Consider the following 13,516-nt stretch of genomic DNA (forward strand, 5'->3'; position numbering starts at 1 on the left):
CTTGACTTTCAAATAAATAAATAAATCTTAGAAAGAAATAAAATGTATATTATGGAAAAAAGTTTGTACCAAAGTTTATCTTTTAATTCCATTTTCCGTGCACTTTTGAAGTACCGTTGGGATTGGGAGGGCTGAAACACTAGTTTACACTGTAAACACATCTTAAAATACATCTCCATTGGTAAATCATCATTTTCCTCCTGAGAACAAAATTCTTAGACAAAGAATTCTTATTAACTGATCTACTGTGTGATTCTATGCTAGTCAAACAAGAGGCAACAGAATTCCTTATTGGCTTTACCAGATCCGATCTGCAGGTTTAGTAATTTCTCTACCATTTCTTACTCTCACATCTTTCTGGAATGGCGCATCCCAACATTCCTTCCTCCAGCCAAACCACAATTAATATTCCAGCTCTCCAACATATTTTAAAGTTTGCAGCTGGGTAAATCAGAAAAGACGTCGAGATATAGGAACAGTTGAGGACGTTTGTGGAATCTATTTCTCATATGTCTGGAGGCTGGCGAGTCCGAGTTGCCGGTAGGTTTGGTGTCCAGGGAGGGCAGGCACTCTGCTTCGGAGGTGGTGCCTTGTTACTGCTTTCTTTGGAGGGGACAGTTTCTAAACCCTTTGTGACCTTAAGATGGGAGCACCTCCTAAAGGCCCTACCTTTAATACTGTCGTACTGAACATTAGGTTTCAGTGTGGATTTGGTGAGATGTAAACATTCAAACCATAGCGTTCTGTCCCCTGCCCTCCCCGAATTTGTGTCCTTTATATTCATTCTATTCCAGGAACCCCCAAAATCTTAACTTGCGCAACATTGAAGTCTTAAGTCTCATCTAAATATCTAAATAAGATAATGTACTAGGATTCATCCTAAGTCAGATTTCCCTTCTAGCACATCATATACTTCCTAAATACGTGGTAGGATGTGCAGAGGATAACATTCTTAGCCCAAAAGAGAGAAATAGCTAAGAAGAGAGACACAGTAGATCCCCAGAAAGCTCAAAAACCCAACAAGGTAAACAAGCTAAATCTTAAAGGTTGAATAATCTTTGACTCTGTGTCTTGCCTTCCGGATGCACTGAGGTTGGGGCCTTGGGCCCTTCAGGCTCCCAGCAGCCCCAGCCCCATTGTTTTGGCAGACATTTCCCCAAGTGAGGACTCTGCATGACCTGAGCTTTCTTCAAGGCATCTTAAATGTAGGTGGAGGGACCAGCACTGTCGCGTGGCGGGTTATGCTGTTGCCTTCAGTGCTGGCATCCCATATGGGTGCCGCTTTGAGTCCTGGCATGTCCTGGCCTCTTGACTTTCTTAACAGCTCCTTGCTAATGCGCATTGGATGATGGCCCAAGTGCTTGGGCCCCTGCACACATGTGGGAGACTCAGAAGTTCCTGGCTTCGGATTGTCCCAGCTCTGGCAGGTGTGGCCATTTGGGGAGTGAACCAATGGATGGAAGATCTCTCTCTCATCCTCCTCTCTAACTCTGCCTTTCAAGTAAAATAATTTTTTTTAAAAAAGAAATGTAGGTGGAGGTAGTTAGCCTGACTGTGATGAGAATGGTGCCTCTAAGAGTCTCTGAAATGACTTCATTTAAAGGCACTTAGTTAAAGGTGCCTTTAAACTATTTATTTGAATGATAGAGTGATGGAGAGAGAAAACTTGCATCCTGTAGTTCCTCCCCAAATAGTTACCTACAGCCAGAGTTGGGCTGGACTGAAGACAGGAACTAGGAACTCCATCTGGGTCTCCCATGTGAGTGGCAGGAACTCAAACACTTGAGCCATCTGGTCTGCTGTTTCCAGGTGCATTAGCAGGGAGCTGGATTGGAAGTAGAGTAGTTGGGATACTCTGAAATGGAAGGAGGACTTCCTAAGCAGTGGCCTAACATGCTGCACCAATAGTGCCAGCCCATTTTACTTGATAAATAGTTCCTTAAATACATAACGGCATCTCATGACCACACCTTGGCATTCTCTCTGCGAATTTCAAACCATAGCATCCTTCAATTGGGACTTTTCTTAACATTTTTCTCATTGGTGGTAAATAAGTAGAGAGTATATTCACGGGTTGGAAAATTAAATATTGTTATTTCTTCCAGACTTCATATATGGATTGAACACAATTCCAATCAGATCCTACACACTGATTGAAACTTACATGGAAATAGCCAATACATTACCAAAAAACTAAATTGGAATGCTCAATACCTGATTGCATGAATTTTCCATAGGGTACAATAATCAGTATAGTGTGGTATTGGCAACAAAGACTAGATTGATGAATAGAATGTGCACAGTATAGAAAGCACAGAAATGGACCCACTTAAATATAGTCAGTTGATCCCTTTTTTTTTTTTTTTTTAAGATCTATTTATTTATTTATTTGAAAGAGTTACACAGAGAGAGGTCTTCCATCCGATGGGATGCCAGTGCTTTAGGCCAGGGCATTAAACCACTGCACCAGCCCCAGTCAGTTGCTCTTAAAATAGCAATCTAATGTTTTCCTGCCTTAATTGTTGGAATGACTATCAAATGTCATCAGCCGGATAGGAGTGGCTGTGAAGTTAATTGGATTTGCTAAGTTTGCTGGGGGCTTCAATTTCTAGAACTTTTTAATTTAAGATTTAGTTATTTATTTGAAAGAGTTACATAGAAGAGAGGCAGAGAGAGAGCGCGCGAGGTCTTCCATCAGCTGGTTCACTCTGGTGCACCATTTGGCTGCAAGGGCCGGAGCTGCGCCGATCCGAAGCCAGGAGCCAGGAGCTTCCTTGGAGTCTCCCACCGAGGTGCAGGGCCCAAGAACTTGGGCCATCTTCTACTGCTTTCCCAGGCCATAGCAGAGAGCTGAATCAGAAGTAGAGCAGGAGGGACTAGAACCAGCCCATATGGGATGCGGGCGCTTTAGGCTAAGGCGTTAACCCACTATGCCACAGTGCCGGCCTCTGGCACTTTTAAATCACAATGGAATTAAATTCAGTTTTACCTGTAGGCTGTATTTTGAGATAGTATGGATCTTCAATTGCTTTGTCTTGGATAAAAATAAATGTGACCTACAAAAAGTTTATAATGAGTAAGAAATTAAAGTAGCCAGTTGAAGCAAGGTTTAGACTTTAATATATGTAACTGATTTAATTCTCCTGAATTGTTGTTTCAGAATTTCTTGAGGTTGGCAAAAAGCAACCTGCTTTGGACGTTCTTTATGATGTTATGAAAAGTAAGAAACACAGAACATGGCAAAAGATACACGAGCCAATTATGTTGAAATACTTGGAACTTTGCGTGGACCTTCGCAAGAGCCACTTGGCTAAGGAAGGATTATACCAGTATAAGAATATTTGTCAACAGGTACAAAAGAACCAGTTTTACATTTTGAAGGAATGCTTTTAGTAATTTGTAGAAGAGTTTGTCTTTCAAAGTTAATATATTCTGTATCAAAATCTGTTTTTTAAACATTGTATAGTTCATTGGAAAAGTAGTTTACAGTTTGATTGTTGTTGTAGGTAAACATTAAATCTCTAGAAGATGTTGTCAGGGCATATTTGAAACTGGCAGAGGAAAAGACTGAAGCTGCTAAAGAAGAATCTCAGCAGATGGTGCTGGACATAGAAGATCTGGATAATATCCAGACTCCTGAGAGGTATATGGGTTAAATGCTAGTAAGATGTTCTGACAGCCATCTCATGCATTTCTTTACATGGGTCTCCATTGTCCATCTTATTTGAAGAAAATGTTTATCAGAAAGAATGCTTGTCTTTGAAATTTTATGTATAGTACTGTCCAAAATAATGTGATACTCAATTGATAAAAGTGGAAGATGATAGCTCTAAGAGAAAAGAGCATATGATAATTTAAACAATTGAAATACAGATTGAGAATTCATGTAGTAGAGAGACAACCTTACAGTGTATACAAAGTGTGGGAACAGTGTACTCTGTTTTAGGATGCTCATTGTTGGTTTTGAATCACATGGCACAGTAGGAAATCATGTCTTAATTTGTATCAACGTTTTTTCCTGTCTTTGTAGTGTTCTTCTGAGTGCCGTAAGTGGTGAAGACACTCAGGATCGGACTGACAGATTACTTTTAACTCCTTGGGTTAAATTCCTGTGGGAATCATACAGACAGTGCTTGGACCTTCTTCGCAACAATTCCAGAGTTGAGCGCCTCTACCATGATATTGCTCAACAAGGTAAAGCCCACGTGTAAATTGAATAAGCCGAATTGAAGTGCTCATCTATTCTGATGTTGCAGACTGACCTCCTTTTCTTCGTTAGTGCTTAGAAAATGAACTAGGTTGGATCTTTATTGGAATAAGGTTGACATTCATTTTTAGTATTACATAAAGTTAAGATAGTTCCATGTGAATGTATTACATTGATGCCCAAAAGACCTTTTAACATGCTCCAGGTGACCATTGCTGTCTGGTACGTTCAATTTCTACTTTTGACTCCGTTACTACAAATTCTTGGTAGGCTGCTTAACTGTGTCTTGGATTTCAAAGGTCTCGTTAAGCTCTGCATTTAAAGAAGTCCATGAAAAATAAGGGTTTTTTTTTCTTGATACAGTAGTATTGAACATAAAATGGAGTCTTATGACACTTGCTACTCTGCACATGCTTTGAGTCTCTGAAGGGCTGTTTGGAAAGTATCCTTCCTGTGGAGAATGCAGCCTCGTGATTATGTGACTGCCGAAGAACGTTGTGTTGTCAGTCTTAACAAGGACGCTTGGCATGTTTTTAATTTACTATTGAGTGACTCTGATTAAGAATGCTTTACTGGTGGTTGTTAGAACCTGTGGTTTTGTTTACATGACTAGTATATCTGAATTTTCCCTCAACACAGGTAAACTTGGGCTTTTTGATGACTGTTGATGTAAATGTTAACTTTTAGATCTGTTGAAATAATACTTTTTAAAGATTTATTTATTTATTTGAAAGAATTACAGAAAGAAGTAGAGACAGCTCTCTCTCTCTCTTCCATCCACTGGTTCACTTCCTAAATAGCCACAATGGCTGGAGCTGAGCCTATCCAAAGCCAAGAACCTGGAGCTTCCTCTGGGTCTCCCACAGTGGGTGCAGGGGCCAGGCACTTGGGCCATTCTTCGCTGCTTTCCCAGATGCATCAGCAGGGAGCTGGATCTGAATTGGAGTAGCTAGGACTCCAAAAGTGGCACCCATATGGGATGCTGGTGCTACAGGCTGGGGCTTTAATCCACTGTGCCACAGCACTGGCTCAAAATAATGTTTTTTGTAAGAGCATAGAAAAATAACATAGTATTACATGTATGTCCACAGAAAATTACTGTACTTTAATGATGGTTAAGTAATTTCATATACATATTTATATATACAGTTGGAGTTAAGTCACTGTCAGTCTAATAATGTATTATGTCATTTTAATTAGTACAAGAGCATGTTGCTTTCTGTGTCACTGTAGTTCACATTAGAAGTTTGTATAGGATTTGAGGTGATAGATCTTGGAAAGTTTACAAGTATTTCCCATTTGTAAACTCCTGGAACTGGTTTGGTCCTAGTACGGGACTGATGACTTTATCTTTGGTTTTGTAAGAATTCATTTAAAAAGTGAGGACATAAAATGAATTGTGTGGCTTCATCATGTCACCTTCAAAGACTGATGATGACTTTGGTAAACCTTGTTAAAGTTCCTTATCTTAATATGTGAAATAAAACATATTCAAGTGTTTAAGTTGATGGTGGACATTGCCTAATTTTTTTTTACATTTATGCTTACAGCTTTCAAGTTCTGCCTCCAGTATACTCGTAAGGCTGAATTCCGCAAGCTGTGTGACAACCTGAGAATGCACTTATCGCAGATTCAGCGCCACCACAACCAGAGCACAGCCATCAATCTTAACAATCCAGAGAGCCAGTCCATGCACTTGGAAACCAGGCTTGTTCAGTTGGACAGTGCTATCAGCATGGAATTGTGGCAAGTATGTTGTGGACTGATACTTTTCTTTTAACTAATAATTCTTTATTCTTATTACTGTTTTCCCCTTATTGTGTTGGTATGCATTGGTTAATTTCAGTAGATAAAGTTAGGAACTTAAGGTTGTCTGAGGGTTAGTGTTCTAGACAGGAAGTCTCAGAAATGTTTGTTCTATGGGATCTGAGCCAAGTCATGTAATCTCTTCAGATCGTTTCTGTGCATGTGAAATAGAGTATCATCAGTGCTGCTCATAGTGTGGTACAGCGGCTGGTGCCAGCGTGTGAGCTGTTTAGTCTTGTGATAAGTTATCTAGAGGAGAAAAGCATACACACAATTGTTTCTTGGGGAGATTTGGGGTGGGCCTTCAATTTTTTGTATTTTTTTTTTTAATTTTTGCTTATTTGAGGGGCAGAGAAACAGTTCCTATTGCAACTGTCTATCAGCAAATGTCCACAATAGCCAGGGCTGGGCCAGGCTGGAGCCAGGAGCTAGGAACTCAGTCTAGGTCTCATGGGTGGCAGGGATCCACCACCTGGGCCATTGCTTGCTGCTTCCTGAGGTGGTGCACATTAGCAGGAAGCTGGATGTTAATGGAGCCAGGACTTAACCCAAGGATTCCGATATGGAAATGTGGGCTTCTCAAACAGCATCTTAACTACTCTGCAAACACCTACCCCTACAAAGTTTTTAAGTGTCAGTTTCTTAATAATCTTGTGTTAAATCTGATAATAAAATTGAGCTTGTCTTTCCTACTTCACTATATAGTATTTTTTTTTTTAAAGATTTATTTATTTATTTGAAAGAGTTATACAGAGAGAGGAGGGGCAGAGAAGAGAGGTCTTCCATCCGATGGTTCACTCCCCAATTGGCCACAATGGCCGGAGCTGCACTGATCCGAAGCCAGGAGCTAGGAGCCTCATCTGGGTCTCCCACCTGGGTGCAGGGGCTCAAGTGCTTGGACCATCTTCTACTGCTTTCCCAGGCTACAGCAGAGAGCTGGATTGGAAGTGGAGCAGCCGGGTCTTGAACCAGGGCTCATATGGGATGCTGGCGCTTCAGGCGAGGGCGTTAACCTGCTGTGCCACAGTGCCGACCCCTATAGTAAAAAGATTTATTTGGAAGGTAGAGTTAGTTATAGGGAGAGAGAGAGAAAGAGAAAGAAGGAAGGAAGATCTTCCATCCACTGGTTTGTTCCTTAAATGGCCACAATGGCTGCAGCTGGGCTGATCTGAAGCCAGGAGCCAGGAACCTTCTCTCAGTCTCTCATGTTCTGAACTCAAGAACTTGGACCATCTTCTGCTGCTTTCCCAGGTGCATTAGGGAGCTGGATAGAGTGAAGCAGCCAGGACTCAAACCAGTGACTGACTATACAGGATGCCAGCACTGCAGGTGGTGGCTTTACCTGCTTTGCCACAGCACCAGCCCCTAGATTTTTTCTTTATATTGCCCCAATTGGTATGATAATATGCAAATATTTTCTTTCTAGTTTGCTCTCTTGTATTTCTCAAAAAATTTTGAAGTTTAAAGTGCTAATGTTTTTGTAGTTATGGCAGTTTTCTCTAATATGTCAGATACTAAACTTAGATGTATAAAAAATTCATAGAGGGGAATTATATTTGCTACTTTTATGTGTCTGTATTTTGGATTTTCATAGAGGTTTGAATTAGATTTGCTTTAGAATGAAATAACTATAATCTGTACTGCCCATTTCAGGAAGCATTCAAAGCTGTGGAAGATATTCATGGGCTGTTCTCTTTGTCCAAAAAACCACCTAAACCTCAGTTGATGGCAAATTACTATAACAAAGTCTCAACTGTGTTTTGGAAATCTGGAAATGCTCTTTTTCATGCGTCTACACTCCATCGTCTTTATCATCTGTCTAGAGAAATGAGGAAGAATCTTACACAAGATGAGATGCAAAGGTAAGAGTGTCAGGTAGTTGGATAGTGGTGTGAATGATGAAACCAGGATCTCGGCCAGATGACAGTGCAGTGTGTTCTGTGTCAGGATTTCTCACTCTGTGCTACTGATTTTGGGTTGGATAATTTTTTTCTTTTTTGACAGGCAGAATTAGAGAGAGAGAGCGAGCGAGAAAGGTCTTCCTTCCGTTGCTTCACCCCCCCCAAATGGCCACTATGGCTGACGTGCTGCACCGATCCCAAGCCAGGAGCCAGGTGCTTCCTCCTGGTCTCCCATGCAGGTGCAGGGCCCAAGCACTTGGGCCACAGCAGAGAGCTGGACTGGAAGAGGAGCAACCGGGACAGAATCCGGTGCCCCAGCTGGGACTAGAACCCCGGGTGCTGGAGCCGCAGGCAGAGGATTAGCCTAGTGAGCCGTGGCGCCGGCCTCAGCAGTACTTCTAAGTAAATAATTTTTTTTTTTTTAAGGAATGTTTCAATGTATAAGCCTTTTATCCATGTACCTATATAGAGTCTAATCTTAGAAGAAACTAGGCTGTAAGTATTTCATTGAGTAATTTTTCCCCTTCGATTATAAAATATAGAATACAGACACTCTTCGACTTCTGAGGGAGTTACAGCCTGGAAAATCTATCCTAAGTTGGAAATACCATGAGTCAGAAATGCATTTAATATACCTAACCTGCTAGGCATCCTTGCTTAACAACACAGCATGCTGTGGACTATCAGTTTTTGACCTTCATTAGCGTGGCTGCCTGGGGTCTGTGCTGAGCTGTTGCTTCCGCCCAGCATTGTAAGCATTAAAGCCCAGATAACCAGGTCAGAGGAAGATCAAAATTCAGAATGTGGTTTCTACTGAGTGTGTGTTGTTGGCCTACCATCATAAAGTAAAGAAACTTTAGTAAGTCAGATGTAGTCCAGTTTCCACATGGCTGGGGTGGCAGATTACTTAAATTATTGAGCCATCACCACTGCCTCCCAGGTTCTGCTTTAGGCGAAAGCTGGAGTCAGGAGCCAGAGCTGGGAATTGGATTCAGGCACTCTGACAATGGGATGCAGGATTCTTAACCACCAGGCTAAACACCTGCTCCCTCATTCAGTTTTTTTTTTTTTTTTTTAAAGATTTATTTATTTATGTGAGAGTTACACAGAGAAGAAGAGGCATAGAGAGAGGAGAGAGGGGTCCCCTATCCCCTGGTTCACTCCCCAAATGGCCGCAACGCAGAGGCTGTGCCGATCTGAAGCCAGGAGCTTCCTCTGGGGTTCCCACTTGGGTGCAAGGGCCCTAGGAGCTGGGCCATTCTCCACTGCTCTCCCAGGCCGCAGCAGAGAGCTGGATCAGAAGTGGAGCAGTTGGGATTCAAACTGGCGCCCACATGAGATGCTGGCACTGCAGGCGGCAGCTTTACCCGCTACGCCAAAGCAGCGGCCTGGTCATTCAGTTTTACAGCAACATGTGGAACTGCCTGAGTTCTAGTAATTTTTTTTTTTCTTTTTTAATCTCGAGGTCAATGTCCATTATGTAATTCATTGTCTTCTGTTTTCCTTCAGGATGCTTAGACCCTCCCTTTAGTAACAGTGAGCTTTTGACTATTTATGTATACTTTTTGCTTTAATTTTCACAATGGCCTAATGACTCGGAAAACTAAGATTATACAGTCTTAGAAATGGTGAAGCTGAGATCCAGCTCTTAACTTGTGGGCTCATCTGTTCACAATCCTTTGCGTCACCCAGTGCTCTGGATTCAACTGAAGTGAAAATTTCACTTTGGGCCTTTCCACTTTTCCTATCATAATTGTGTCTGTGGTTTTTCTGTTCTTTACCCCTTCTTTTCCAATTGCCAGTTATTTTTCTTGGTTGTTAGAGCCACCTTAATTATTTACTTTTTTTGAAAGGCAGAACTACAGAGAGACAAAGGAAGAGAGAGAGAGGTCTCCCACCTGCTGGTTCACTCTCCAAATGGTTACAATAGCCAGAACTGGGCCTATTTGAAGCCAGGAGCTTCTTCCAGGTCTCCCACTCATGTGCAGGGGCCTAATGACCTGGGCCATCTTTTCCTGCTTTTCTAGGCCATAGCAGAGAGCTGGTTTGGAAATGGAGCAGCCGGGACACGAACTGCACCCATATGGGATGCTTGCACTGCAGGTGGCGGCTTTACCTGCTGTGCCACAGCGCCAGCCCCAGATGGGATAATATTTTAAATACAGTGCACTATGTAATGTACATGCGTGTCGCATCTCCTCAGACGATTGAAGAGAAGTGATTTACTGCTTACTGACAAACTTAACAGATTGCACATTGCTCCCCACAGAATGTCTACCAGAGTCCTTCTGGCCACGCTTTCCATCCCCATCACCCCTGAGCGCACGGATATTGCTCGACTTCTGGATATGGATGGCATCATAGTTGAAAAACAGCGTCGTCTCGCAACACTACTGGGTCTTCAAGCCCCACCGACACGGATTGGCCTTATTAATGATATGGTTAGTCTGAGTATTTTTTTAATTTTGGACAGGAAACTGTTGTCAGTTTTAATAGTTCATGATTGGCCGGCTCCGTGGCTTAACAGGCTAATCCTCCGCCTTGCGGCGCCGGCACACTGGGTTCTAGTCCTGGTTGGGGCGCCAGATTCTATCCCGGTTGCCCCTCTTCCAGGCCAGCTCTCTGCTATGGCCTGGGAAGGCAGTGGAGGATGGCCCAACTCCTTTTTGGGCCCTGCACCCGCATGGGAGACCAGGAGAAGCACCTGGCTCCTGCCTTCGGATCAGCACAATGCGCCGGCCGCAGCGGCCATTGGAGGGTGACCCAACGGCAAAAAGGAAGACCTTTCTCTTTGTGTCTCTCTCTCACTATCCACTCTGCCTGTCCAAAAAAAAAAAAAAGAAAAAGAAAAAGAAAAAAAAATAGTTAATGATTAAATTCTGGAAGTTTTAATTTATTGCCAGGCCATTTTGATGCATGAGTAGGAGCTGTAAGTCAGCTTTATTTTTAGTTGAAATGAGTGAGCGAGCTGGGGTTCAACTGGTGTGCCCTTTGATGAAACAGAACTTGGACTGGCTCTGAAGGGTATCATGGACCACTCAGTCCAAAAGGTTATGGCTGTTTCAGGGGGCCATGGGAAGACTGACAGGCACTCGCAGAAGGTGGTGATGAGGCCAGGAGAGATAACAAAGAGGCAAATTTAGGCTGAATCTGGTCACCAGTGGTTCTTAATAAGGTTTAGGCAGTGAAATTGGTTGTCTCTTGGTACCCGTGTAGGATTGCTTCTAGGACTCCCCAACCGCTACCCACGGATACCAAAGCCTCCAGTTGCTTGAGTCCTTACGTAAGATTGTGTTGTTCACATACCGTCTACTCATCCTCTTGCATACTTTGTGGCTAATGCAAAGTCAATATTAGTTGTATTGTTTATGGATTAATCTCAGGGTAGAAGGTCTACATGATGAGTACAACATAATTTTTCTGTTTTCCAAATATATTCTGTCTGTATTTTGTTAGCCAGCTGTCCTTTTAAAATGCAGATTTCCAAGCTTTACCCATCAGATGCACTCCATCAGCTTTGGAGTGTGGAGTCTGGCTTGTGCATCTTTGCGTGCTTTGCCCTGTTGGATCTGAGTCAGTGGAAGTTTATGGAGTGTCTGTTATATGCCTGGTGACCTGTATTCCTGAAGATTTCAGGTTCCAGGGGTTCTCAGGCTCCATAGGCTGACATAATTGCTGTTACAGTAGTCACCTCCAGCACGGTTCTTTGAGCTAAGGGGGAGAGAGGCACAAGTACTAGAGAAAAGTATAAAGGGAAATTAATTTAGCTATAAGTTTACAAAACTGGAGTTTAAACATTAAATGTCCCTGCTTTGTGAATGGAACACTTAAAAGAAATGCCATAAAGGGAACAGCAAGTGCAGCTCTGCTATTGTGTCAGTGGTTTCTAAGGAAGCAGATCTAGTCCGGTCACTGCTGAAAGGCCTTAATGTTCTGGAAGAATTCATCAATTTAGGTAACTACTAACAAGCTTTCTAGATAGCAGTATTTTTCTCTTGTAACATTATCTCTTGTAATTCGGCTTCTCTGTGTAGTCAACTTTGGAAAAAACTTAAAAAAAGAATTTCCCTACTTTGCAAGTTTCTGTGATGTACCTTGCTATCTTAGTCTGCGAAGTAGTGTTTTGGTCAAGATTTTAATGGGATGATATAGGATTAAATGTCATAAAGCGACAGCGGAGGTTTTATTGGCAGATAAGTTTTTAAAATTTGTGTGTGCTTTTAAAGGCTGAAGATGTTCCAGACTGGAGTATGTTCTAGACTGCCGGTCTTTTGAGCCCAGGTCTCTGCACATCACTTCTATACTTTCCATGGGCAGCAACTAGGACATGAATATTTGGATCCTTACTATGCCCATGGAGAGTATAGAAGTTTCAAAGAAGCAGTGGTTGGTCTGGTGGATAGGTTAATTGCTAAGGAGGTATTTGTCAATTTTAGTGATTTCTTCATACATGCCAGGTCAAGACCTGAACTTTGGGCTCATACAGCTGAATTTGTGAGAGCAAGAGAGTAAGTAATTCCATGATCTCAGGAAAAGACTCAGTAAAATTCCTAAGCGTGATTGTTAAATCAGAAAGTCAGTTGTTAATTTTAGTTGGAAATGTAGCTGCAGTGACCCCCTATCATTCCCTATGAGTTAATGGAAAGAATCTAAATTTCCTGATAGGAGTGAGATTAGAGATGGGGTGTTTCATTGGAATGTGTGTGCCATGCTAACTGATGGCAATGCTAAGGTGCTTCTGAGGGAGAAGCAGTGAGGTGTTAGATCAGTCATGCACCTGTTTTACATTGGTGCTGAAGCCAGCCGCGAGTGCCTGAGTGTGTGGACGCCCTCCTCCGCTAGCATCTGTCTCAATCTCTCGACATGGTCTGCACTTGAAGTCTTGCTCTGTCCTAGCAGTTACTCTGTCCTTGTGTTAGCAGTTCCTAACATGGGGCATATTCTAGGGAGAAACAGGGAAGGTGGGATTTGTTGTGGTAGGCACGTGTTTTGTGAAATTATAGTGTTCTTGTTTGTGTTACTTTGTAAGAAAGGTTGTATGATTACCATTGTTTATTGTGCAGGGAAATTCATTTCTGTTCAAGCACTCATTTATAAAAGCATGAACTATAAATGCAGTTGAGTGAATTCTCACAAGGTTTTCCCCAAGTACACCACTCTCTCATACTCCTGGGAATAGCCACTGTCCTGATTAAAAACCACAGCTTGGTCTTGTTTGTGTAGTTTATATGAAATTGTTTTCTCTCACCATTACGTTAGTGAGATTTATTGATGTGTTTTATGAATGCTTTCTTTTTGACCATTCATTGCAGTCATGCCTTGGTACCCACAGGGATTTCAGGGACTCTGCCTTAATAAAAAATCCACTGATAGTGCAGCCTTCACATGAACTGGCATAATATGTGTGTATTAACCATGCACATTCTTCTGTGTGCTCTGGATCATTTGTAGATTACTTAAAATACTTAATATGATACGTAAGATTTATTATTTACGGAGTAAGTGACAAGAAATAAATTCTATGTATGTTCAGTACAGTTTTCATAAATTTCCAGATGTTTTCAATCTGAGGTTGGCTGAGCCTGTGGCTTCAGAGGGCTGT

At 42.0% G+C, this 13,516-nt stretch overlaps 1 protein-coding gene across 1 annotated transcript in view; it reads left to right on the forward strand.

Moving 5' to 3' along the window:
* EIF3A (eukaryotic translation initiation factor 3 subunit A) overlaps positions 1-13,516 on the forward strand; it is a 41,080-nt gene that overhangs the window by 4,517 nt on the left and 23,047 nt on the right. Inside the window, exons 2-7 of the mRNA XM_062214997.1 lie at positions 3,161-3,351; positions 3,507-3,643; positions 4,031-4,194; positions 5,758-5,957; positions 7,667-7,875; positions 10,184-10,355. Of these exons, the coding sequence (XP_062070981.1) occupies positions 3,161-3,351; positions 3,507-3,643; positions 4,031-4,194; positions 5,758-5,957; positions 7,667-7,875; positions 10,184-10,355 (1,073 nt within the window). The remainder of the gene's footprint in view (positions 1-3,160; positions 3,352-3,506; positions 3,644-4,030; positions 4,195-5,757; positions 5,958-7,666; positions 7,876-10,183; positions 10,356-13,516) is intronic.

This window comes from Lepus europaeus, chromosome 17 (assembly GCF_033115175.1).
Source record: "Lepus europaeus isolate LE1 chromosome 17, mLepTim1.pri, whole genome shotgun sequence".
NCBI lineage: Eukaryota > Metazoa > Chordata > Mammalia > Lagomorpha > Leporidae > Lepus > Lepus europaeus.